The sequence below is a fragment of the Mirounga angustirostris genome, unplaced genomic scaffold (genome assembly GCF_029215605.1).
Source record: "Mirounga angustirostris isolate CCGP_5_RB_7025 unplaced genomic scaffold, mMirAng1.0.hap1 SCAF_11, whole genome shotgun sequence".
In the NCBI taxonomy this organism is placed as follows: domain Eukaryota; kingdom Metazoa; phylum Chordata; class Mammalia; order Carnivora; family Phocidae; genus Mirounga; species Mirounga angustirostris.
Genome location: NW_026991719.1, coordinates 63,284 through 89,317, shown reverse-complemented (window position 1 = coordinate 89,317; position 26,034 = coordinate 63,284). Strand labels below are relative to the sequence as shown.

At 62.2% G+C, this 26,034-nt stretch overlaps 3 protein-coding genes across 12 annotated transcripts in view; 1 reads left to right on the top strand and 2 right to left on the bottom strand.

Moving 5' to 3' along the window:
• LOC123841258 (cohesin subunit SA-2-like) overlaps window positions 1-1,815 on the bottom strand; it is a 75,763-nt gene extending 73,948 nt beyond the window's left edge. For all 5 annotated transcript variants that reach the window (XR_010406001.1, XR_010406000.1, XR_010406004.1 and 2 more), the window contains exon 1: window positions 1,639-1,815. Coding sequence is in view for 1 of the 5 variants with exons in the window: in XM_064573651.1 (XP_064429721.1) it covers window positions 1,639-1,815 (177 nt within the window). In the remaining 4 variants the exon portion in view is untranslated. The remainder of the gene's footprint in view (window positions 1-1,638) is intronic.
• Window positions 1,816-1,835: 20 nt separating this feature from the next.
• Window positions 1,836-17,276, top strand: GTPBP6 (GTP binding protein 6 (putative)). Of its 5 annotated transcripts, none has more exons than XM_064573659.1 (10): window positions 1,836-2,184; window positions 5,603-5,740; window positions 6,343-6,413; window positions 6,569-6,696; window positions 7,043-7,113; window positions 7,925-8,083; window positions 10,668-10,876; window positions 12,422-12,570; window positions 13,064-13,216; window positions 13,519-17,274. In XM_064573659.1, the coding sequence occupies exons 1-10, from the start codon at window positions 1,836-1,838 to the stop codon at window positions 13,640-13,642; spliced, it is 1,551 nt and encodes a 516-aa protein (XP_064429729.1). In that variant the 3' UTR covers window positions 13,643-17,274. The 5 variants fall into 5 exon arrangements, with proteins under 5 accessions (XP_064429729.1, XP_064429728.1, XP_064429731.1 ...); XM_064573658.1 differs by having other exon boundaries at window positions 6,566-6,696; window positions 13,519-17,273; XM_064573661.1 differs by lacking the exon at window positions 5,603-5,740 and having other exon boundaries at window positions 13,519-17,276.
• Window positions 17,277-17,362: 86 nt separating this feature from the next.
• Window positions 17,363-26,034, bottom strand: part of PLCXD1 (phosphatidylinositol specific phospholipase C X domain containing 1) — a 30,111-nt gene continuing 21,439 nt past the window's right edge. For both annotated transcript variants that reach the window (XM_064573657.1, XM_064573656.1), the window contains 2 exons: window positions 25,477-25,660; window positions 17,363-20,127 (listed from right to left, as the gene is read on the bottom strand). In XM_064573657.1, coding sequence (XP_064429727.1) covers window positions 19,814-20,127; window positions 25,477-25,660 — 498 coding nt within the window. In that variant the 3' untranslated portion in view covers window positions 17,363-19,813. The remainder of the gene's footprint in view (window positions 20,128-25,476; window positions 25,661-26,034) is intronic.

Here is a 26,034-nt window from a genome sequence, read left to right as displayed (position 1 = left end):
ACCCCCGGGGCAGCCCTCGGACCCCCAAAGCAAGATGTGGGACCCCCGGAGCAGCCCTCGGGCCCCCACGACAGGATGCGGGACCCCCGGAGCAGCCCTCGGACCCCCAAGGCGGGATGCGGGACCCCCGGAGCAGCCCTCGGACCCCCAAGGCGGGATGCGGGACCCCCGGGGCAGGCCTCGGACCCCCAAGGCGGGATGCGGGACCCCCGGGGCAGCCCTCGGACCCCACGGCGGGATGCGGGACCCCCGGAGCAGCCCTCGGACCCCCAAGGCGGGATGCGGGACCCCCGGGGCAGGCCTCGGACCCCCAAGGCGGGATGCGGGACCCCCGGGGCAGCCCTCGGACCCCCAAGGCGGGATGCGGGACCCCCGGAGCAGCCCTCGGACCCCCAAGGCGGGATGCGGGACCCCCGGGGCAGGCCTCGGACCCCCAAGGCGGGATGCGGGACCCCCGGGGCAGCCCTCGGACCCCCAAAGCAAGATGTGGGACCCCCGGGGCAGCCCTCGGACCCCAAGGCGGGATGCGGGACCCCCGGGGCAGCCCTCGGACCCCAAGGCGGGATGTGGGACCCCCGGGGCAGCCCTCGGACCCCCAAGGCGGGATGTGGGACCCCCGGGGCAGCCCTCGGACCCCCAAAGCAAGATGTGGGACCCCCGGGGCAGCCCTCGGACCCCAAAGCAGGATGTGGGACCCCCGGGGCAGCCCTCGGACCCCCAAAGCAAGATGTGGGACCCCCGGAGCAGCCCTCGGGCCCCCACGACAGGATGCGGGACCCCCGGAGCAGCCCTCGGACCCCCAAGGCGGGATGCGGGACCCCCGGAGCAGCCCTCGGACCCCCAAGGCGGGATGCGGGACCCCCGGGGCAGGCCTCGGACCCCCAAGGCGGGATGCGGGACCCCCGGGGCAGCCCTCGGACCCCACGGCGGGATGCGGGACCCCCGGAGCAGCCCTCGGACCCCCAAGGCGGGATGCGGGACCCCCGGGGCAGGCCTCGGACCCCCAAGGCGGGATGCGGGACCCCCGGGGCAGCCCTCGGACCCCCAAGGCGGGATGCGGGACCCCCGGAGCAGCCCTCGGACCCCCAAGGCGGGATGCGGGACCCCCGGGGCAGGCCTCGGACCCCCAAGGCGGGATGCGGGACCCCCGGGGCAGCCCTCGGACCCCCAAGGCGGGATGCGGGACCCCCGGGGCAGCCCTCGGACCCCCAAGGCGGGATGCGGGACCCCCGGGGCAGCCCTCGGACCCCAAGGCGGGATGTGGGAGCCCCGGGGCAGCCCTCGGACCCCAAGGCGGGATGTGGGACCCCCGGGGCAGCCCTCGGACCCCCAAGGCGGGATGTGGGACCCCCGGGGCAGCCCTCGGACCCCAAGGCGGGATGTGGGACCCCCGGGGCAGCCCTCGGACCCCCAAGGCGGGATGCGGGACCCCCGGGGCAGCCCTCGGACCCCCAAGGCAAGATGCGGGACCCCCGGGGCAGCAGTCGGACCCTCAAGGCTGCATTCGGGACCCCCGGGTAAGTGAATGGACTCCCAGGACCAGACCCCCGTCCCGCGCGGAGGCCGGAGAGGGACGCGTGTGGGGAAGCGCCCTCCCCGGGTCCGATGCCGGCCGCCCAGTCCCGCCGGCCGAACTACCTGGCGCGGGCTTCCGCCGAGAGCAGGCCCCGCGGAAGTGAAGCTCGTCCCGGGCGGCGGCGTCCCAAGCCCCGCCCGCCCGCGACCGCGCGCGCCAATCAGACCCCGGCGGGCACGTGACGCCCGGCGGCCAATGGGGAGCCCGCGCGGGAGCACGCCCCCGAAGCCCCGCCCCATTGCGTGCGGGCGAACGCGGGATGTGGGCCCTACGGGCCGCCGTCCGCCCGGGGACCTGGCTCTCTCGCGTGGTTCTCGGCCGCGGGGCTCCGAGAGCTGCGCTGCCGCTGCCGGCCTGCCTCCATCGCGCGCTCGCCGCCTTCGGCCCCGGGGGCCTCAAGGGGCGAGGAGGTGGAGGACGGGGCCCACGGGCTGATGGCCCGAGAAGCCGAGCGGGAGAGGAGGAGGAGCCAGAAGATGCGGAGGAGGAGGAAGCGGAGGAGGAGGAGCTATTGAGGAGGGACCCTTTGCTGCCAGTGGGGACCCAGCGCGTGTGCCTGATTCACCCTGAGGTCAAGCGGGGACCGGGGAAGCCGCAGCTGACCCGAGGTGACCCGGAGCGGCGCCGCGGGCGGGGCCGGGGACAGTGAATGGCGGGGCTTCCGGGGGCGGAGACTCGGAAGGGCGTGGTTTAGAGTGCAGGTGCTCAGAGGCGGGGGGCGGGGACTCGGAGGGGCGGGGCTCCGAGGGCTGCCGCTCAGAGGCGGGGCTTCGAGTGCTGGTGCTCGGGGCGGGGACTCAGAGGGGCGGAGTTGTTGGGGGACGGAGACTCGGGGGGGCGTGGCCTCGAGTCGGTGCTCGGGGGCGGGGACTAGGAGGGCCGGGACTCCGAGGCTGGAGTTCTGAGTGGAGCGCTGGGGCGGGGCTTCGAGTCCTGGTGCTCAGGGCGAGGACTCAGGAGGGGTTGTCGGGGGTGGAGACTCAGAGAGGCTGTCGGGGTGGAGACTCAGAGGGGCGGGGCTGCAGGGGGCGGGGTTTCGGGGACTCATGCGGGACTATTGGGGGTGGAGACTCGGAGGGGCGGGGTTTCGGGGACTCAGGGGCGGAGACCCGGAGGGGCGGGGCTACCGGGGGCGGGGTTTCGGGGACGTGCTCGGGGCGGGGCTACCGGGGGCGGGGTTTCGGGGACAGGTGCTCGGGGCGGGGCTACCGGGGGCGGGGTTTCGGGGACAGGGACTCAGGGCGAGGGCTCGGAGGGGCGGGGCGCCGAGGGCCCCAATAAAACCCCACCCCGCCAATCCCCCAAACCTGCCGTGGGTCGCTGGAAGCAGCCCCACCCCCCTGTGTCTACGGCGTGCGCCGTCTTGCCTTTTCCGGAATGTCATAGACTCGTGCACTGTGCGGCCTCTGCAGACCGGCTCCTTTCACCCAGTAAAGTGCATGTCGGGTTCCTGCGTGGCTTTGTGTGGCTTGACAGCGCGCTTGTGTCGGCCGACAATAACCTGTTGTCTGGGGCGCCTGGTGGCTCCGTCGGTGAAGCGTCTGCCTTCGGCTCAGGTCATGGTCCCGGGGACCGCGTCGGGGTCCCTGTGCAGTCGGGAGGGAGCCTGCTTCTCCCTGTGCTCCTCCTGTTCGTGCTCGCCTCGCTCGCTCTCTGTCTCTGTCAACTGGGTAGGTAGACGATAGGTAGATACCACCCGACTGCTCTCCGAGGGGCTGCACCGTTTTGCATTCCCATCAGCAACCACGAGCAGATCTTGGTCGTTGCTCCGTACCCTCGCCAGCATTAGGTGCCGTCCACGGGGTGCATTTGGGGCCAGTCTCATCGGTGCCTACCCGGCTCTCGTTGAAATCTGCACGTATTTCCCCGACGAGCGCTGACGCGGAGCATCTCTTCCTAGCCTTTGCCGTCCCCGTGTGTTCCGTGAGGCGTGTGTTGGGTCTCCAGACCATTGTGTCATCAAGTTCTTCTCTTATCGCTGAGCCTCAAGCGTTCCTGGCACGCTGTGGATAACAGTCCTTTCTCTGCTGTCTTACAAATGCTTCACTCCCAAGTCGGTGGCCTGATTCTTTGCTCTCTCGACAACGTCGTTACCACGGCAGACGTTTGTGATTGTCACTCTCGTCCTGTCTGCATGCTGACGGACCTGTGCCTCAACCTTGCCCAGCCCACTCAGAAGCCCATCAGAGGACTTTTTCACTTCGATTAGAGTGTTTCTGACCGCTAACGTTTGTGTTCCGTTCTTTCTTAGAGTTCCCATCTGTCTGCTTACACTGCCCATCTGTTCTTGCGTGCTTCCTACTTTATCCGTCAGAGCCCATATCGTGTGAATCATAGTCGTTTGTGTTTTTTTAAAGACTTATTTATTTTAGAGAGCACATGCACAAGCAGGGGGAGGGGCAGAGGAAGAGGGAGAAGCAGACTTCCCACAGAGCAGGGAGCCCGACATGGGATTCGATCCCAGGACCCCGGGATCATGACATCACCGACTGAGCCCCCCAGGGGTCCTATAGTCGTATTCAATTCCTGGCCTGACAAATCCAGTGTCCCCTCTGTATTGGACTCAGGTTCTGATGCTGCTCTGGGTCCTGTAATTTCTGCCTAACGGCTGGGCATAAGGCACCGGGCAAAAGATGCTGCCGTCCAGGGGCCTTTGGTGCTGTGGTGGTGAGGTGGGCAGGGGACGCGTTCCATAGTCCCAGTCGTGAGCCTGTGTCTCTGAACTGTGGACTCCTCAGTGTTTCTCAGTGTTCACTCCCACCAAGTGGGTACCCAGCCCTAGGGGTGGGGGCTTCCACGTGGCATTTTGACCACACCCTCAGCTCGTGGGGAAGGCTCATGACCCCAGCAGGGTGTTGTGGGAAGCCTCACGCTGATCCACGATGGAGCTGGGGGACGTGGCCCCCACATGGAGGTCAGGAAAGACAGCGTCTGTGGGGTTTGCTGATGGCCTACGCGTGACGTTGAAGGAGGGAAGTCGAGGGGTGGCCCCATGCACCTGATCTGAGCGACCGCAAGGGTGGAGGTGAGGAGGACCCACGAGGCCCATCAGGAGTCAAAGTGAGGACACTGTGCCTCCTCTCAGCCCAGAGGATGGGGCACCCCGTCCCCCACCAAGCAGAGCTTGGGGCCTCTCCCCAAGGCTTCGGATCCCTATGAGCCTTATCATTAGCATCCCCTCCCAGCCTCAGTTTCCTCCCTGTGCCTGAGCTCTGCGGACGATTCAGGCACCTAAGGTTTGCCACTGGTCAGCAAGGCTGGCCCAAAGACCGCAGCACCTGGTCGCTGGAGTGGGGATAATGCAGCAGGGGGTGCGCTGTGCAGTTGGGACGGCTCCTCTCTGACATCGTGCCGCAGGGGTGGGGGGCAGCCTTGTGGGGCAGTCGGGAGAGCGCAGTGTCTCCGAGTGGCCCCCATGGTCTGTCATGACCCAGCAGACAGCACATCTTGCGTGGCAGCCCCTGAGGGCCCAGGGAGCACGCCGCATTCCCTGCAGGGTGGGCCGTGAGCCACCGGGGGCAAGGAGTGGGTATCCCCAGAGCCCGGTGCCAACGCAGCACAGGAAAGATCGCGGCCGCCCTGGACAGACAGGATGACGCGTGGGGCCTGGGTGCTGGCCCTGTGCAGGAGGGGGCCTGGGGAAGGTTCCAGGAGCATGCCAGACGGTGGGCGGGGTCCCGAGGAGGGGCTCGTCACAGGAGCTGAGGGCGTGGGGGGCTGGGGCCTTGAGCAGGGGCTGCCCATCATACGTTGTCCTGGTGGCGTTCCAGAGCAGACGTCCCGTTCGCTGCCAAGCCCCCAGTTCCCACGTAAGGAGGGCCCGTCGTCGCGTGCCCCTGGCCTTGTCCTCCCCTTCCCGCAGTCTGTGCCTGGAACCGCACAGCTGTGTCTCTGGGTGCTTTCTCAGAGCTCTGCGCACACTGCAGGAAGCCATCCCAGCCGAGGGACACGGGCCAGGGCTGGACGGGGCCCGGGGCTGAGCCCATGGGGACACGTCCCTCACCCTGGCCCTGTGTCTCCCCAAAGCTGAGTGGCAGGTGGCAGAGGCAGAAGCACTGGTCCACACACTGGGTGGCTGGTCGGTGGCGGACAGGATGGTGGTACCCAGCAAAACACCAGATGGGAAGCTCATCTTCGGCAGAGGGACCTTAGAGAACCTGACAGGTGGGTCCCTGTGCCCCTCCCTTCCTCCTGAGAGGAACGGAGCAAGAGTCGGGCTCTCCATCTGGGCTGGGTAGAGGCGGCCTCATGGGAACTTGGATCAGACATTGAAAAGCCCACCGCGCCCCTCAGACAACTCGCACCCTGCCCGGTGGTGCCGTCGGCAGTTAGGAGTAGGGTGGAAACCGGCCCTGAGGCCCCCAGCCCAGCCCCCGCTCCAGATAGGGCGCTGGGTGTGAACCCGGCCTTCCACAGACCCCCGAGGGTCTCCAGCCCCAACCGACATCCAGCTCACCGTAGAGATCAGCAAGCTGAGCCCTGCAGATACGCCCAGAGGGGTGCGCGCCGCCCGTCTATGTCAGCCCGGGTCTTAGACCCATTCAGTCCCTGTGGGGTTGTGCGACCGCCATGTGTCTGCAAGACCCACACTCCTGCAGGTGGACTCCAGTCCTCCCCTCGACCCCCGTCCGGCACACCCGACTTCCCTAATACGCGCACAGAGAGTTGAGGGTGTCCGGTGAGCACAGCCAACCAAAGCTGAGGGTCAGTCCCACGATGGACTCCACGGAGCACAGATATCTGAGGGGACCTTCTCTTCGCCCCAGAGAAAATCAGAGGGTCGCCAGACATCACAGCGGTCTTTCTGAATGTGGAGAGGCTGGCCACGCCTACCAAGGTATTTGGGAGTCTCAGTGGGCTGGGGCAGTGGGGTCAGCATCCCGCTGGGACGGGACAGCTGAGGGTATGGAACTGCAGACGGCGTCACAGCCGCCCCCTCACCCAAGGTCCCACGGCAGACGCTTTCACTCCCTCTCTCTCCCTTTTCAGAAGGACCTGGAAGCCGCCTGGGGTGTGCAGGTATTGGACCGATTCACGGTCGTCCTCCACATTTTCCGCTGCAATGCCCGGACCAGGGAAGCGCGGCTGCAGGTGGCCCTGGCCGAGCTCCCCCTTCTCAGGTACTTGGGCGCAGCCGACAGCAGAGCCTCTTCTCGCAGTTGTGTGTTTGACTTCACCATCACCTGGAGCGTGGTGAAGGCAGAATGCAGGGCGGGCCACGCCCTCCGGGACAGCTTGGCTTGTCCGGTGCCACGTCCCAGCAGCATGCCTGCCAGGGCACGTCACCCCACTGTGGGGCCCTCCACCCGCGGTGATGAGGACCCAGGTGGGGGGAAGACCACCCCGCCTTGCTCTCTCCAGCCAGAGTTCTCACCCTCACTTGTCTGTGTTGGCACCTGCTCTGCTCTCACTGCCTGGACATGTGTGTCTGCTCCTGTCTGCTGAGATGCCCCCTTTCCACGGCAGGTCCCAGCTGAAAAGCAGCATTGCCCACCCGGATGGACGAGGAGGGGGCTCGCGCTACATCATGGGGTCAGGTAACGTGTGAGGTCAAGGGGTGCTGGGGGGGGGGATGTCACAGCAGCTACCCCTAGGGGGAGGACGTTGCGGAAAGATCCCAGCGGGGCAAGGGCTGCATGTGGGCCTTGTATGTGGTCACATTCAAACAAACTAAGATATCTAGGTAGTCTCCTGGGGCAGCTGTAACAAAAGACCACAAACCAGGGGTTTAAAAACCACTGTGGAGACCGGAGTCTGAGATCCAGGCGGGGCAGGGCCATGCTCCCTCCGGAGGCTCAAGGTCCTTTCTGCCTCGTCCAGCTTCTGGGGCTCCAGACGTCCCTGGGCTTGTGGCCGTGGTCCCTCCCATCTCTGCCTCTGTCTTCACGTGGCTTCTCCTCTGTGTCTCCTGTCTGTTCTACAGACGTTTGTCTTTGGATTTAGGGCCACCCTCATCTAGGATAAGCTCACCTCAGATCCTTGACCACTTATATGTGCCAAGACCCTATTCCAAAATGAGGTCCCGTTCATAGGTCCTGGGGGTCAGGATGTGGATGTGTCTTTCAGTTGGCTGTGGATATCAGGTGGCTGTCCTTCTGAGGCTGCCCCTTGCTCCCAAAAAAAGGGGAGCCCACCTGACCTCGGGGGGCAGAAGGCCGCAGGTGAGGCCACTTTCTGCTGGACAGAGCCGTCTTGTTGATAGGAAGGCGAGGCAGCGGCCTGTGGGAGAACAGGTCAGGAGGATCCCGGCGAGAAGATGTCAGTCCACATCCCTCTCTGTGGCGCACTTCGCCCTGACATCTTTCCTGCCGCATCTGCCCGCTGACTCGCTACCTTGGGTGTTTTTAGGAGAATCGTTCATGCAGCTGCAACAGCGCCTCTTGAAGGAAAAGGAGATAAAGATCCGGAAGGCCCTGGAGAGACTGAGGAAGAAAAGGCGTCTCCTGGGGAAGCAGCGGAGGCGGCAGGAGTTTCCTGTGATCTCTGTGGTGGGATACACAAACTGCGGTGAGAGCACTTCCGGGCGCGAGAAGTAGGGTCCACTGTCCCGTCCCCCCCAATATCCCAGCGTTGCGCTAGTGTATTTGGGGAGGACCGCTTGCAAAAGCAACAAGACCGTGGTACTCAGAGGGCGGACAGATGACGAGAGCAGGTGGAGAGCGTGGCTGGTATCCCCGGGCTGTCACAGTGACCACGGCCAGTGCCCTGTCAAGTCCCTAGCGTGGTTGTCAAGCGCTGGGCGGGGGACTGGGCTCCATCTCTTGCCGGTGCTCTTCAGACTCCGAGACAGAAAACAGTCTGACGTTTCTAAGCCCGTTTACGGTAGACCTGCCCGTAGAAGAGTAAAAAACAATTCCGATTGTGCCCGGTAAGACTTCACGGCGCATTCCAAGGTTCAGCTTAACGTGCGGTTAGCGTGATCGTGTGCGGCGTGCAGACTCCTGGGTGTCCTTCGTGCGGAAGCCCTGAGCTCACAGGTACCCTCCCGTGAAGGGAAGGCGCGGCAGGCTCGCTTCTTCACCATCGAGATTCACTCCACAGCACGGGCCGCCGTGAGCTGCAGTCCCCCTGCGTGTGCTCCGAACACCAACGTGATGCGACCGCTCCCTGTCCTCGAGGAGCTGGCGGTCCGTGTCCGGAGCAGGGGGGAGCGGCCCAGAAAACCTGGACCGGAAAGCTGGGGGCACACCTAGGTTTTAGAGAATCCCGTCTGCGTACACGCAGTTCACACCTGGTGGGAAATGCAGAATACCGCGTGGCCTGTCGGGCGGTGCCTACGGGGGTTCCTTGTCCGTGGCGGACGGGGGCTACGCCCGGGGCTAGCGGGATCCCCGCGGCTCAGCCTGCACGGACGAGAACCGAAGGAGGCCGTGTCCTGGCACCGGTGTGTCCGGAGGTGCCAGGCCTCCCCCGGCAGCATAATCCTCTCCTGACTGACATTCGGAGCAGGCGACTCTGGGGGCCGCCAGTAACCCCCCATGCTAGCCCAGGCCTGGGTTCCTTCCCCACTGAACACGGAGCTTGGGAACAGACACTCTAGGACTGCCTGCACCGTCACACTCCCGTCCGCCATCACCCGTCTACACAGGCGCTCAAGCCTCCTACAGCACACGCACCCCCACGCCCCATCACCCCGTCTATGCAGACGCCCAGCCCCCCCCACACAGCACACGCACCCCCACGCCCCCATCACCCCGTCTACACAGACGCCCAGCTCCACCATCACCCCGTCTACACAGACACCCAGCCCCCCTCACAGCACACGCACCCCCACGCCCCCATCACCCCGTCTACACAGACGCCCAGCCCCCCTCACAGCACACGCACCCCCACGCCCCCATCACCCCATCTACGCAGACGCCCAGCTCCACCATCACCCCGTCTACACAGACACCCAGCCCCCCTCACAGCACACGCACCCCCACTCCACCATCACTTCCATCTACACAGACGCCCCCACTCTACCATCACCCCGTCTACACAGACGTCCAGCCCCCCTCACACAGCACACACACCCCCACTCCACCATCATCCCCATCTACACAGACGCCCCCACTCCACCATCACTCCCGTCTACACAGACGCCCCACTCCCCCATCACCCCGTCTACACAGACGCCCCCACTCCACCATCACCCCGTCTACACAGACGCCCAGCCCCCCTCACACAGCACACACACCCCCACTCCACCATCATCCCCATCTACACAGACGCCCCCACTCCACCATCACTCCCGTCTACACAGACGCCCCACTCCCCCATCACCCCGTCTACACAGACGCCCCCACTCCACCATCACCCCGTCTACACAGACGCCCAGCCCCCCTCACACAGCACACACACCCCCACTCCACCATCATCCCCATCTACACAGACGCCCCCACTCCACCATCACCCCGTCTACACAGACGCCCAGCCCCCCTCACACAGCACACACACCCCCACTCCACCATCATCCCCATCTACACAGACGCCCCCACTCCACCATCACCCCGTCTACACAGACGCCCAGCCCCCCTCACACAGCACACACACCCCCACTCCACCATCACTCCCGTCTACACACACACCCAGTCCCCCTCATACACAGAGCACACATATTCCTACTCCACCATCACCCCGTCTACACCATCACTCTTCTCTATGCAGATACCCATTGTATCTTAGGCAAACAAAGCACTTGCCTCATTTTCGTGAATGCCAATGCCATGTCACTCACACGTACAAATAACCACCACCCTGTGTACACCATTACCTCATCTGCAAAGGTGCCCATCCCACCCCCCTCGCTTTCATACACATCACCACCCAGTCTACACCGTCCCTCTCCTGTGAGTAGGCACTCATACCCCAGGCCCGGGCCCTCCTGACTCGCATGCATGAGAGGGATAGCAGCATCCTCCTGTTGCCCACACAAGGCATTCTAAGGGTTCTGCGGAGATCTAGGCACTCAGAGATCTCACAAACCTTGGCCACCCCCTCTGCGAGACCTGTGGCTTGGACATGGGGCCGCCCGAGGTGCCGCAGTAGACGGTGGGGCACGTGTGAGGGGGCCTTTCATGCACTGTGTCCCCTGTGACCCGCCTTCCAGGAAAAACCACGCTGATTAAGGCCCTGACAGACGACGATGCTGTCCAGCCCCGGGATCAGCTGTTTGCGACCCTGGACGTCACAGCCCATGCTGGGTGGCTGCCCTCCCGCATGGCTGTCATTTACATGGACACCATCGGCTTCCTCTCCCAGCTGCCCCACAGCCTGATTGAGTCCTTCTCCGCTACCCTGGAAGACCTGGCTCATTCAGTGAGTGTGCGATGATCCCAGGGGCTGAGTTACTGAAATCACCCGAATAACGTGGGACTGGTTCCCCTGAGACACAACACAACCCTGGGGACCATATCCCCTCACACAGGAGACAAGCTGGGGACTGGGTCCCCTCATTCATGACACAGCCCTGGGGACCAGGTCTTCTCATAGCTGATACAACACGGGGACCAGGCTCCCTCACACATGACACAGCCCTGGGGATCGGGTCCCCTCACACGCGACACACCCGGGCCCGGGCCCCCTCACACGCGACACAACCCGGGCCCGGGCCCCCTCACACGCGACACAACCCGAGGACTGGATCCCCTCGTTCACAATGTAACCCCAGGAACCAGGTTCCCTCACACGATACAGCCCGAGGACCGGGTCCCCTCACATATAGTACAACATGGGGGCCGGATGCCGTCATACATGACACAGCGCTGTGGCCTGGGTTACCCTCATACACAACACAACCCGGAGGCCAGGTCTCCTCATACACGACACAACCCTGGGGTCTCCCATTGCACCCCCTCAGGAAGCTGGCGCCCTAACTTCCCTGAAGCAAGCCCTGCCTAGAGACCTCTTCCAAGACCAATTCCAGAAGGAGGTAGAACCGCTCTGCGGGGAGACCTGTGACAGCTGCCCCTTGGCCCTCGGGTCAGCGTTCGTGTGCAGCTTTGGAGTGAGGTGATTCAAGGGCACGTTCTCTTGGGGCGTCCACCCAAACCCCAAACCTAGTGTCAACACGAGGAAACAACCAGACAAACCCCAACTGAAGGGCGTCCCACAAATGCCCACACAGTGCTCAGCACGCTCCGGGTTCAGAGGGGCCAAGGAGAGGTGACAGACGAATGTAACCCGTGTTGTGGATGGTGTCCCAGGACGGAAAGGAAGAGCCGGGCGACTCCAGAAAGACCAGGAACGTAGTCAGAAGAGCACGCCGCCTCACTGTCCACATTTCCCAAAACTGAAATGTTTCTGGAATAAAATGCTTATCTTTTTCTTAATTTTAAGTGCATCTAAAACCTGGAAGCGAACATCCTGGAATGTAAATGGTCTCTCTGTTTCCGGGGTCAGAATCACAGGCAGTTCTTACTCTTTTTCTGTTCTGCGTTTTCCCAGTTCTGCATCAGACCCCTACCTGGAAACCATTTAAAATCAGGCAAAAATGATTCTTTAAAATTCGAAGTAACTCAGACTCTGAAAGTTTCACAGTGAGCATGCAGGTGTGTGTGGGTCTGAGATGTGGGAGACGCCCAAGGCCCTGGGTTAGGGTTAGGGGAGCGGCCTGGCCAGGGCGAGACCCCGCGCAAGGGGCACCGGGTGAGCCACGGGCCCGCTCTGGTCTCAGGGAGCTCCCACCCCCAGGTCCCACGCACCTCACCAGCACTACGGACTACACAGGACGCCGCCCCACTCCCACCTGGGCACGCGGTGCCCGTCAGAGCCCCCATCTGGGCGCGTCCTCCTCTGGGGGGGGTCGAGGACCAGTGTCCCGTCCCATCCCTGTCCCCACCACGTGGCTGGTCTGTTCCTCAGGATCTGATCGTCCACGTGAGAGACGTGAGCCACCCTGAGACGGAGCTGCAGAAAGCCAGCGTTCTGTCCACTCTGCGCGGCCTACACCTGCCCGCCCCGCTCCTGGACTCCGTGCTGGAAGTTCATAACAAGGTGGACCTGGTGCCCAGGTGAGTGGACCCCCGCCCGCCCAGTGCCCCACGACCCCGGAGCCTCGCTTCGGGCGAGTACCGGTGATGGGCCTGTGTGACGGGGACCTCGACGTGGCTGATGACAGAGCAGGCTGCTGTCATGCAGGCGCTGGAGGCAGCTTCCCGTGGCGCGTCCTCCCGTGGCGCGCCCTCCCCTGCTTTCAGGAAGAAAAGGGAGGTAGCGCGCCCTTCCCCCACCTGCCTGCTGTGAAGGGCCGGAACTCGCAAGAATCAGCAGGCCACCAAGCAGCGTATTTCGGGGTGGTGTGTTCTGAGCCCCCCGCCCGCACAGACCCCATATCTCACTACGTCCTCATCATGGTTTCCTCTGTGTTCCTGTCCGACGGGGCCGCGTCCTCTCCTGACACACACGGAGGGGGTCACGGTGGGGGCCCGTTGGGCGGGGGCCCCTGGAGGACCCTCGCTCCGTCTTCCCGAGGCTGAGCAGGGTCTGCTGGCTGTCCCCCCACAGGTATAGCCCGGCGGGACCACAGGCTGTCGCCGTGTCCGCTCTCCTGGGGCGCGGGCTCCCGGAGCTGAGAGCCCGGCTGGAAGACGCCATTCTGAGAGCCACGGGAAGACAGGTCCTCACCCTCCGGGTCCGGCTGGCGGGCACGCAGCTGAGGTGTGTGGGGCTGGCCCGGCGGGGGCCGTGGCCTGCGGTGGCCGAGCAGGGTGTGGAGGTGCAGGAAAGGCAGGAACGGGCAAGGCACCAGCACACAGACGTGCTGCGTTGTTTCTGGGTTGCCGTGAATGTGGATTAATCACCCCACGTGCGGGCGCCGGCTGGCTGTTTGCGTGCCAGGCGTTCCCGGGCCGTGGGCAGTGACGACAAGGTCGTGTGCGGGCTCGGGGACGGAGCTCCCTGGGGGAAGCAGTTCCTGCGAACATGTCCTTACAGAATGCTGCCCTTCCTCACGTCCTCAGCTGGCTGCATCGGGAGGCCACGGTGCAGGAGGTGGACGTGATTCCCGAGGCCGGCGTGGCTGACGTCAGGGTCGTCATCAGCAGCTCCGCCTACGGCAAGTTCAGGAAGCTCTTCCCCGAGTGAGTGGACACTGTGTGGGTTCAGCCGTCCACTGAAGCGGCCGCCGTCCCCTCCGTGGCTGCTCAGGGTGGAAGGGCTGGTGGCTGCCTGCTGTGGCTGGAAGTCAAAGCTCAGCTTGCAGGCGGACTGAGCGGTTCTGGTTCCCGGGGGATCGAGCATGCCTCGTGAGAGCTGGCGTCCCTCCCGCAGCGTTTCGGCTACAAGATATTCAAAGCTCTGCTCGTGTTTGTAGACCAGTCTTCCTGCTGCTTCCGTGTGTGGGCCGCCCTGCGGAGGTCCTGCCCGTGGTGGCCGCGAGAGGGCCAGTTGGGGTTTCCCCATCTGCTGTGTGTCACAGACTCACAGCTGCTCCCCACGGAGCGTCCTGGAATTGGGACAGTCTCCCGGCCACCCAGAAGTCTCTCTGCACGGTTCGAGGAGAAAACACGGTGTGTCACTGAATCAGCACAAAGCCGGGGTGCTCCGTGCTCACAGGCAGCCGGCTCCGACGAGGGAGAGACAGGAGGGACCTCGCCTTCCCCACGGCCTGTCACGGACCTGGGCTGTCTTCACCGCAGGTCCCAGGACACGCACCCTGCGGCGCAGAACTGGACGCCAGTCCCTCCGCTTTTAGAGACATTCGTACACGTCTGAGCGTGGCGCCGTTGCCCGTTCTCTGGAGGGAACGCTGACGTGAGAGGCCTCTGTTGCCGCCCTGGGAAATGCTTCGCTTCGTTTTCCCCCTTCGAAGTGTGTTCACCCTTACAGCAGTGTTTTGTGAGTGATTCCAGATTTCAGCATTCAGGGATTAAAAATTAAAAAAAAAATCTGTAGCCTGCCTTGGGGCATGCAGGGGGGTGTGTCTTTCCTGAAGACGGGAGAGCCTTCTCCTTACTGGAGTCCTGAGATGTGAGGACAGAGCAGAGGCTGAGTTGGGGAAACTGAGGTCCCCGCAGTGCTGGTGTGGAAGAATGAGGAGGAGCCGGGATCGAGGAAAGCAGGGAGCACGGGAGCCGGGTTCTCGCCAGAAGGACCCAGCCCCTGACCTTGGCCCAGTCAGACCCATGTCAGCGCCCTGGCTTCCAGAACCGTTTCGAGAATAAATCCCTGTGCTCTGAAGCCCCCACATGTGATCATCTGTCCCAGCGGCCCTGGGACACTCAGGCGCAGGGTCCTGGGGTGTCGGTGGACAGGACTGGACGACATCGCCCCGCGAGCTGGCTGTGTGCTGGGACGGCCTCACCCCCTCCTCCCACAGGGGCCCCGAGGGCTGAGTGTGGAGCTGATACGAGGTCCTCTGCACTGTCGGGCCCACACAGTGGACGCGGATGGCGCAAGGTCCCCCAGCACCGTCCAGGCCAGTTCAGCGGCTCAGTGGACTGGAGGTGCGAGGCCCCCCAGCCCCATCCGGGCCAGCTCAGTGGACTGGGGGTGCCCGAGGTCCCCCAGCACCGTCTGGGCCGGCTCAGTGGACTGGGGAGCGCGAGATCCCACGCAGCACCTTCCGGGCCGGCTCAGTGGACTGGGGGTCACGAGGTCCCCCAGCCCCGTCCGGGCCGGCTCAGTGGACTGGGGGGCGCGAGGTCCCCCAACCCCATCCGGGCCGGCTCAGTGGACGGGGGGGGCGCGAGATCCCATGCAGCACCGTCCGGGCCGGCTCAGTGGACGGGGGGCGTGAGGTCCCCCAGCCCCGTCCGGGCCGGCTCAGTGGCCAGGGCAGGCGTGAAGTCCCGCGGCACTGGCCCAGTCGGCCCAGTGGCCGGGGCGGGCTGCAGGACGGCCCAGGTGTGGCTGGCGTCAGGACACCTGCCGCCTCTGGCAAGGCTGATCAGTCCAGGAGACCCGCCAGGCTTTCTGCTTCACTCAGCTCAGCCCCTGGGGGATTTACTCCTACGGGGTCTCCAAACAGACCCCAGGGGGCAGGGAAGCATCCTGCATGGGCCGCCCCAACCCCTGAGGCCCAGCCCAGTCCACATGCCCCTGGGTGTGTGCTCCACTCTGCCCTGAGCCCCCTCGGCCGTGCTCTGCCCGGTCCCTACGCCAGGGGCACATACATCTCCCCAGACCCCCTCTCCGGGCTCTGACCGCTCCACCCCAATTCCTCCCTGTGCAGGAGACACAAGGAAGGGGTGGGCATGGGTCAGGCCTCTGGTCCCTCACTCTCCTCCTGGCACCCCCCCTTCCCCCTGCCGCCTGGTATCCCCACCCCGTCCCAAAGGCCCCACCCCAAGGACTGGAGACTGCAGGGTCCTGACATCTGCTGTGGATGCTTATCACAGTGGGGTCTTGCTGAGGAGGTGGCTGGGGGTTCCAGGGGGCCTGCAACAGAGGGCTGGGGGCCTCGGGGGGCCTGGGAGGGAGAGTCAGGGGGCTTCTGGGTCCTAGGAGGGAGGGCCACAGGTTTCAGGGGCCACACAGAGAGGGTATCGAGCTTCCCATCAGGGGGAACAGGTACAAGACCGCCCCCCACCCCGCTCCCCCTGCCAGCACCCAGGCTTCCCCAAGACCCCTCTGTCTGCAGATGGGCTTCTCCCCTCCCAACTGCGGGGCCCACCGTGCCCAGAGGAGCCGGGCCCTGAGAACAAAGCCACGTGCTGGGAGGGCGGCAGTCACTGCAGGAAGGGAGCCCACCCAGACCCCCGCAGTGCCCCCACCCCAGATCTGACATGGGACCAAATATGGGCTTGACCCAGAGCCGCCATCACGAGATAGTCGTTCACCCAGCCGACCACGCACACTGCCGGGCGCTGTGAAGAGCTGAACCACACCGCCGCCTCCTCTGAGGGCTGGCCGTCCACACCTTCAGCCACGGCGTTGTCGTCTGCCAGGCAGATCCCTCAGAGAGCTCACCCCTCGGATACAAGTCTCATCTTTAAAATTAACTACACGGGGCCAGGGGGACACCTGGCTGGTCCAGTCGGTGGACCTCGGGGTTGTAGGTTTGAGCCTCACCTTGGGTGTAGAGTTTACTTGAAAGTAAAATCTTCAGGGCGCCTGGCTGGCTCAGTCGGTTAACCGTCTGCCTTCGGGTCAGGTCATGGTCCCAGGGTCCTGGGATCGAGCCCCGCATCGGGCTCCCTGCTCCACGGGAAGCCTGCTTCTCCCTCTCCCACTTCCCCCTGCTTGTGCTCACTCTCTCCCTCTGTCAAAAATAAAATCTTAAAAAAAAAATTTTTTTAATTAAAAAAAAAAGGTAAAGGGGCGCCTGGGTGGCTCAGTCGTTAAGTGTCTGCCTTCGGCTCGGGTCATGATCCCGGAGTCCTGGGATCGAGCCCCACATCGGGCTCCCTGCTCGGTGGGAAGCCTGCTTCTCCCTCTCCCACTCCCCCTGCTTGTGTTCCCTCTCTCGCTGTGTCTCTCTCTGTCAAATAAATAAATAAAATCTTTAAAAAAAAAAAAGGTAAAATCTTCAAAAAAAATGAAATGAAGTGTGTAATCTTTCCTTCATGTCTGCACTGAGGAACTTAAAATACCACAGAACTCAAAAGTTGCATCCAGGGGCACCTGGGTGGCTCAATCGGTGAAGCATCTGCCTTCAGTTCAGGTCGTGATCTCGGGGTCCTGGGATCGAGCCCTGCGTCAGTTTTCCCACTTAGCGGGGAGTCTGCTTCTCCCTCTGCCTCTGCCCCCCATTCGTGCTCACACTCTCTCTTTCTCCCAAATAAATAAAATGTTAAAAAAAATTTTTCATCCAGTTCTTTTGTTGGTTTGTTTTTTAAGATTTATTTTTTTTATTTGACACAGGGAGACACAGTGAGAGAGGGAACAAGAGCAGGGGGAGTGGGAGAGGGAGAAGCAGGCTTCCCGCCGAGCAGGGAGTCTGATGTGGGGCTCGATCCCAGCACCCTGGGATCATGACCTGAGCCGAAGGCAGACGCTTAACGACTGAGCCACCCAGGCGCCCTCATCCACTGTTTTAATTTCCAAAGCAACAATAAACTGTGGCCCAGCACTATTTCTGAACAAAGCTCTCCGTGACCTGCAGAACGTGCTCGGTGAACATCACGCTTGTACAGACCCTCCCATGCGTTGCCCAGATGGTTTGGTCGCTTGAATGACAGAAACAAAAATGCACAAACACGTCCGACTTTGTCGATCGTCCTCTGGGATTAAACGATCACGTGGACCGTTCCTGACACAAAGACAAGGTACTCGTGGAACAGACACAGACACGGTGGTCCTTGTGTTATAGCATCATTTTCAAGACTATATCCTAAGACCTAATGTCTAAGGACTGTTCCATTGTAGGAGGAATATTCCAGAACACGAGATACACAGAAACTCCTGGATCCCCTGTTAAGGTGGGAAGAAAAATACGACAGTGTAATTGGGATTCACCTTTTGGCCAAGAATTGGAAACCACCAGCTCCATAACCCTCATGTGCAAAAGGAGGGACTTCTGACCTTTGGGGTCATGAAGTTGGAACCCTGAGTACCGGGAAGCAGAGCTAAGGCCTCTAGCACGATGCCCGGCTGCCCATGGGGGCGCGTCTCGTCCGGACCCCCGGGGTTTTAACTCATGGAGGTGGCTGAGGCCAACCACCGAAAGAAGAATTTAATGATTCCCGTCTCCCCAGACAGAGGCGGGTGCCCCCTGAGGCCACGGGGAAAACCCCTTTTGGGGCGTGAGGGTTTCCACGGGAAAGGCAAGGTGGGAGAGCACTCGGGGCAGTTGTCCAGCGTGAGTAGTGGTGGCGGGCTCTGGGTGACAGGCCCCCGCCCCGGGAGACTGGGGTAGCGGGAAATCAGGCGCAGCTCGCCTCTCGGCGCTTCCCAGACACCGTGTGTCTTACAAATGGAAGGTTGGCCAAGGCTGCGGGCGCCATTCTTCCCACAGTATCTGCTCGCTTCCAGTCTCTGCATCCCATTCTGGTAATTGCGGTTCCAGCTTTTCCTTATGAGTCTATTTGTTGTGGTTATCTGTGGCCAGTCGTTATGACTCCGACAACTCAGATGGTTAGCATTTTTAAGCAATAACGTATGTTTTAATTAAGGCACGTACACACTTTAGGTGTCATACAATTGCACGCTTAATTGACGGTAGTGTAAACATAACGTTCATGTGCACGGGAAACCAAAAAACTCATTTGACTCGCTTTACTGCGATCTTGCTGGAACCAAACCCGCCCTGTGTCCGAGGAGCGCGAGAACCGGTCCAGCCCGTGAGCTCCGGAGCGCACCCACGTCACTGTGGCGTGTGAGCGTTGGAGGACGGGGCGCTGCATTTCCACAGAAGACGCGTGCTCCCAAGTACGTTGTTTCTGTCTGTGGGCATCAGCTAGCCCTGAGAGGGGCGGTCGCACCGTTCCGGTCCCCAGACGCCAGAGCATGAGGACACAGCAAAGAAGAAAATACAGTTAAGTCTTTGGTGCTGTGAGAAATGGGTGGCAAATAGATACAGACGGACGGACCCTAAGAAACCGTGGAATGGCGATATGGGAAAAGTGAGAAACGCCCAGTGTGGCCTTGGGAGAAGGGACCAGTGACAGGCGGCCAAAACCACAGACCATCGGCTTCATTTTGGAGATGCTTGAAGGCAGCCTCCCAGCGGGGCTCACGTGCCGAGCAGAGGAAGGGGATGGGAGGAGCACAGACTTGCCACTCCAGGGGATGGGTGGGAGGACGAGGATGCCACGGCAGCCCCCGGCGTGGGCGTGGAGCTGCCCGTCACACCTGAGTCCGCACACCTCCTTGAAGAGAGCGCTACCCGAGGCCTCTGGAGGAGGAAGGGAGCATGTGTACAACACCACTCGCCATCAAACAGCCCCTAAGGGTCCTTATGTTACCATCAGAGAAGCCAAAGGGAAACCAGCCCCACAGGGCCCACGGTCCTCGGGGAAAACACACGGGCCGTGACGCCGTCAGAATTAGAAGGAGGTTTTCCCCATTTTCGTGGTCTTCTCAGTGTGGTGCACCCACTCCTACCCAACAGACACGATATGATGGGCTTCACATGGCTCCAGGAAGCCATCAGGACGTCCTCCTGCTGCCCTCAAGGCCCCAGGGGAAGGGGCGACCCATGCAACCACGGCACAGCTGGGGCTGAACCTACAGGAGCAGACCCCAGGTTCCGGGTCGTTCTTCCTCTCAGGATGCAAGCACCTACCACCGTTGATCATCAGCGTGTTCTGTGATCCTCCCCAGCAACACGGAAGAACTGTGAGGCCGGGTGCCACCAACGGGGCTGCCCTGATGTCAGGGGGAGGCAGGGACCCCGCCCCAGACCCACTCTTCCCGCCCGCACTCCACGTGAGCTGCAAAAGGGACACGTGAGCATCTCAGCAGCTTCTCGTTGAGTCTTATGACATCACCCACAAACGTGTCTGCACCGATGAAGTCGCCCGCGATGATGTTGGTGCACTGTGCGCCTGGCCCAGGGCACTGCTCCCGGACCCACGTGCTCAGGCACGGCAGGTTCGGGAGGGTCATCTTCCTGAGGGACTGGGACGGGTGCCCGAGGACATACGCCAGGTTCTCCGTCAGGTTGATACCCGCCACAAACAGCCCGCCTGAAACAGGAAGGAGAGAGAGGTACACGGTGCTGCGGACAACCCGCCTCACGCTCCGCCAGCCCACCCCCTTCTCCTCCCACTTCTCATTCCCAGAGTTTCAGGTCTCCATGCAGATGACAGTTCCAACGGCAGAGGGAACATATGTGTCAATGTCAGTGCCGTGCTCTTGTCACCCAAGAGTGGGCGGAATCACGTCCCCAGAGACGTCCACGTCCCGACCCCCACGTGGTGGATGGAATCACGTCCCCAGAGACGTCCACGTCCCGACCCCCACGTGGTGGATGGAATCACGTCCCCAGACACGTCCACGTCCCGACCCCCACGTGGTGGATGGAATAACATCTGCAGAGATATCCACGTCCTGATCTTGGGAAGTTATGAATATGTAACCCTACATGGCAACAGTGACTCTGTGGATTGACCAAGCTAAGGGTGCTGAGGTAGAAGTGATGCTGGTGCCCCCGTGGCCTCTGTCATCACACGGGTCCATAAGAAGAGGGAGGCAGGAGGCAGATCTGAGCACAGAAGAGGAACATACAGTGTGCCAATGGAACCAGGAGGAACAAAGATGGGGGCCACAAGACGTGGCACCTCCAGAAGCCGGGAATGGAAGGAAACCCACTTCTGCCCCGGAGCCTACAGAAGGCACCAGCCTTGCCGACACTGTGCTGTTAGTTCCGCGACACCCATCTTGGACTTCCACCCTCCGATCCATAGGAAAATACGTGTGTGCTGTTTCTGGCTGTGGGGTGTGTGCTTTTTGTCACAGCAGCAAGTGGAGACCGATGCACAGCACGTGTCAGCCAGTGGATTTCTGGCGGGGCGTCCAGAATGCTCGGAAAGGCAGGGCTTGGCCACGTCGCAGATCTGCTGATGCAGAATCTCGGGGAGGAGCCTGGCAGCCTGCGTTAGGAAGCTGGCAGGCGTCGTTCTGAGCAGCCGGCACTGGCTTGCTGACCCGACCCACAACAAAACAGCAACGGTCACAGAAGCTGGGAGTTTCTGCAAGCAGTCTCCCTCCTATCCCTCAGAGTCCAAGCTCATCAACCACAGAAACACAAGAGAGCGAGATACTACACCACCAACAACTTGCTCCTCCGGTGGCCTCAGGTGGCCTCGGGGCCAGACCTTATGCCCTTCCCTTAGGACACCATGCTCATGGCTTTGGGAACGCAGCTTTGTGAGCATGCAGAGCCCTGAGAATCTGAGCAACATGAGTGCTTGGAGCCACATGAGTGCCCGGAGCCACGTGAGTGCCCAGAGCCACACGAGTGCTAGCGCCACGTGAGTCCTCGGAGCCACGCGAGTCTTCGGAGCCACGCGAGCCCTTGGAGCCATGCGAGCCCTCGGAGCCACGTGAGCCCTCGGAGCCACGTGAAAGTTGGGGCCACATGCGTGCTGGAGCCACGTGAGTGCCCAGAGCCACACGAGTGCTAGCGCCACGTGAGCCCTCGGAGCCACGTGAAAGTTGGGGCCACATGCGTGCTGGAGCCACGTGAGTGCCCAGAGCCACACGAGTGCTAGCGCCACGTGAGTCCTCGGAGCCACGCGAGCCCTCGGAGCCACGTGAAAGTTGGGGCCACGTGAGTGCTGGAGCCACAGGGGCAGATGGAGCCACATGCGTGCTGGAGCCACGTGAGTGCCCAGAGCCACACGAGTGCTAGCGCCACGTGAGTCCTCGGAACCACACGAGTCTTCGGAGCCACGCGAGCCCTTGGAGCCATGCAAGCCCTCAGAACCATGTGAAAGTTGGAGCCACATGCGTGCTGGAGCCACGTGAGTGCCCAGAGCCACACGAGTGCTAGCGCCACGTGAGTCCTCGGAACCACACGAGTCTTCGGAGCCACGCGAGCCCTTGGAGCCATGCAAGCCCTCAGAACCATGTGAAAGTTGGAGCCACATGCGTGCTGGAGCCACGTGAGTGCCCAGAGCCACACGAGTGCTAGCGCCACGTGAGTCCTCGGAGCCACGCGAGTCTTCGGAGCCATGCGAGCCCTCGGAGCCACGCGAGCCCTCAGAGCCACGTGAGCCCTCGGAGCCACGTGAAAGTTGGGGCCACATGCGTGCTGGAGCCACGTGAGTGCCCAGAGCCACACGAGTGCTAGCGCCACGTGAGTCCTCGGAGCCACGTGAGTCCTCGGAGCCACGTGAGTCCTTGGAGCCACGTGAGTCCTTGGAGCCACGCGAGTCCTTGGAGCCATGCGAGCCCTCAGAGCCATGTGAAAGTTGGAGCCACGTGAGTGCTGGAGCCACAGGGGCAGATGGAGCCACATGCGTGCTGGAGCCACGTGAGTGCCCAGAGCCACACGAGTGCTAGCGCCACGTGAGTCCTCGGAGGCACGCGAGTCTTCGGAGCCACGCGAGCCCTCGGAGCCACGCGAGCCCTCAGAGCCATGTGAAAGTTGGAGCCACGTGAGTGCTGGAGCCACAGGGGCAGATGGAGCCACATGCGTGCTGGAGCCACGTGAGTGCCCAGAGACACACGAGTGCTAGCGCCACGTGAGTCCTTGGAGCCACGTGAGTCCTTGGAGCCACGCGAGCCCTCGGAGCCACGTGAAAGTTGGGGCCACGTGAGTGCTGGAGCCACAGGGGCAGATGGAGCCACATGCGTGCTGGAGCCACGTGAGTGCCCAGAGCCACACGAGTGCTAGGGCCACGTGAGTCCTCGGAGCCACGCGAGTCCTTGGAGCCACGTGAGCCCTTGGAGCCACGTGAGTGCTGGAGCCACGTGAGTGCCCAGAGCCACACGAGTGCTAGCGCCACGTGAGTCCTCGGAGCCACGCGAGTCCTTGGAGCCACGCGAGCCCTTGGAGCCACGTGAAAGTTGGGGCCACGTGAGTGCTGGAGCCACGTGAGTGCCCAGAGCCACACGAGTGCTAGCGCCACGTGAGTCCTCGGAGCCACGTGAGTCCTTGGAGCCACGCGAGCCCTCGGAGCCACGTGAAAGTTGGGGCCACGTGAGTGCTGGAGCCACAGGGGCAGATGGAGCCACATACGTGCTCGGAGCCACGTGAGCGCCAGAAGCATGGGAGGTCCACGGAGAGTCTCAAGCAAGGGGAACTCACATCTATGTGGGGAGGCCCCCCTCCAGCTCAGCTTCCCATCCCCAGAGGAAAAGACAACTGTGGTTCTCAGCAGCAGTTGCACATGACACTCCCCACCCCGCCGCCCCCCACTGGCTACTTTTCTTAAACATGGAAGTGAAATTCACATGCTGGAAACAGAATGATTCAGCAGCGTGTGGCACATTCACGTGGTTGGGCAACCACCACCTCTGGCTCCAGAACATTCTCATCCCCCCCCCAAAGGAGGCCCCAACCCCATGAGCTCTCATGGTTTCTGCCCCCCACACACCCGATGTGGCCATGGTGTCTGCTTCCCTCACCAAGCACCACGTGTCCACGGGCCATCCACACTGCACCGTGTGTCCTCTCCGTGGACAATCCATATTCTGTTGTGCGGATGGGCCTTCAGTGTATTTGTGCATCAACCACGAACGCCGGGTCGTTTCCACCCGGAGCGCTTTTCAAACACTGTGGGTCTACCACAAAATGGGAGCCCAGGCTCAGCCAGGTCTGGAGCTAGAACTGCGCCCCACCAATCGCACCCCCGTGCCGCTCACGGACATGCTCCACAGCATGCATCACAGCTGCGCCCCACGCAGGAGTCTGCTCTGTAACAACGGACCACGGAACCCACAAAGAAGCCGGAGGTCAGTGCAGCGTCTGGGCTGAAAGCCCAGCTGCCTTTCGTGGAAAAGCACACGGAACCGGCTGCCAGAAGCACGTGGCAAAGCTTGGCACACACGTTACCTCCGCGAGTCTCTGCAGTGACGGCTCTGTCGCTTTCAAACCTGGTCGTCGATGGTGTTGACTCAGGGAACCGCTACCTGCCGAGCCGAGTGGGACACACGACCGACTGCATCAGCAGCTACTGATGCACAGCACGACACAGAACAACAGGGCCAGGGGGCCCAAAGTGCCCACTGGCACAGCCACGTACCCTTGACCACGGACAGGAAGTAGTAAGGCCATGGACTCCACAATCAAGAAAAGGTCGCTTTCTTGAAGCCAGTGGGTGCCACAAAGCCAAGACGCCCCTGCCGCAGCAGGAAACTGGGGGTTATCTGCAGCGCGTTTGCCAGGAGCAGTACCACAAAGCCCTCAGACCACGGGGCCCCAATGCAAACACGTGGCACTGTGAGCATTCCCACGAGAAGGAGTCCACAGGAGCGTGTGAGTCCCACACTGGGCCTCTCTGAGCTGGAGACAAGGCAAGCCCTTGGGCCAGCCGCCCGATGGGGCATGGTGGACCGAGTGTGCATGGGATGAGTGCCCGGTGGCACGGCCGGCGTGCCAAGCCAGCAGCCCAGGAGGGGTCCACGCAGATAAGCCCTGTCACCTCTGTGAGGTGGATTCCACGCAGCCATTGTACGAAGGAAGCCCCACCCAAAGTAAGACGTGAACCTGGACAGAGAAAGACAGAGGGACAGGGACGCAGTCGCAGAGATGGACGGACAGAGGTGGAGGCAGAGAGGGACAACGTGCAGCGCCGGGTAGTGGGCATTACTCACTCCTCACTCCTGAACAAAAGCAACCACCTCCCCACTGCATAGGGCGGCCAGACGGTCAACAAGCTCGTGCACGTGCCCTCAGCAAGGGCCAGCGCACAGACATTCGGTGGCCGCCAGCAACTCCGTTCCCGCTCTTCCGCAGTAAACCGTGCACAGCGCGTCTGGGTGTGAGCATGGCCCGCTGCACACGACACGTGTAGCTCACACTCCTGTGCAGGATGGCACAATCACCCCTGCAGAGCAGAGCCTGGGGCAGGGTGTGGACTCTACTACACGCACCTCGGAATCGATAGCACGTGTGTGCACACGTAGGTCCACACATAGGTGTCACGTGGATATGAGTGCATACAACTCTACATGTACGCACTTATCTACGTGGGCGTATGTGCACACATACAGAGGTGTGCACACCCCCACGTTTATACATGCTGTGCGCTTATCTACGTGCGTGTGCGCACACGCGCACACATGTTTGCACACCCCCATTTATACATGCTGTGCGCTTATCTACATGCGTGTGCACACATGCACACACGTGCTTGCACACCCATACCCATGTTTATACATGTGCACCTCTGTACACCCACGTGCATATAGGCACACATACACGTGTGTGCACACCCATGTGCATGTTTATACATGTTATGCACACAGACACAAGAGAGACGACTCCTAAACCTCTTTCCTGAAAGCCAGAAGCAGACCTGTGAGTCACAGCATGCGTGGGACCTGGCTGCCGGACGGCATTGCCCATATGGACAGGCCTTGCTCACCTGGGCGGCCGCAGCTCTTCATGCGCTCCAGGTACTGGATGAGCTCCTGGGCTTTCACCTGGTCCCCCCACCAGTAGGGGATCCCAGGCCACAGCTCCCCATGCCGGCTCACAACGCTTTCCTCCTCGTAGGACAGAATGACCTGCTGCCCGCGTGACCATAGCTGGTTCAGTGTTGGCAAGTCCTGGAGCGGGAGGGGGATGGCGGTGACTGACAGAGGACTATGGGGGTGTCTGAGAGAGACAGTGGTGGTGGAGGATCAAGGTGTCTGAGAGTCAGTGGTCGTGGAGGATGCGGTGTTTGAGAGTCAGTGGTCGTGGAGGATGCGGTGTTTGAGAGACAGAGATGGTGGAGGATCAGGATATCTGAGAGACACAGATGGTGGAGGATCGGGGTGTCTGAGAGACCGTTGTAGTGAAGGATGGGGTCTCTGAGAGAGACAATGATGGTGGAGGATCGGGGTGTCTGAGAGACGGTGATGGTGGAGGATCAGGGTCCCTGAGAGACACAGATGGTGGAGTATCAGGGTGTCTGAGAGCCAGTGGTGGTGGTGAATGG

Coding starts and splice junctions, on each gene's coding strand:
- GTPBP6 (XM_064573658.1), top strand. CDS start 1,836: ATGTGGGCCCTACGGGCCGCCGTCCGCCCGGGGACCTGGCTCTCTCGC. Junction 8,084..10,667: donor GGTGGGATACACAAACTGCG/GTGAGAGCACTT, acceptor CCCGCCTTCCAG/GAAAAACCACGCTGATTAAG. Junction 13,217..13,518: donor CTGGCGGGCACGCAGCTGAG/GTGTGTGGGGCT, acceptor TCACGTCCTCAG/CTGGCTGCATCGGGAGGCCA.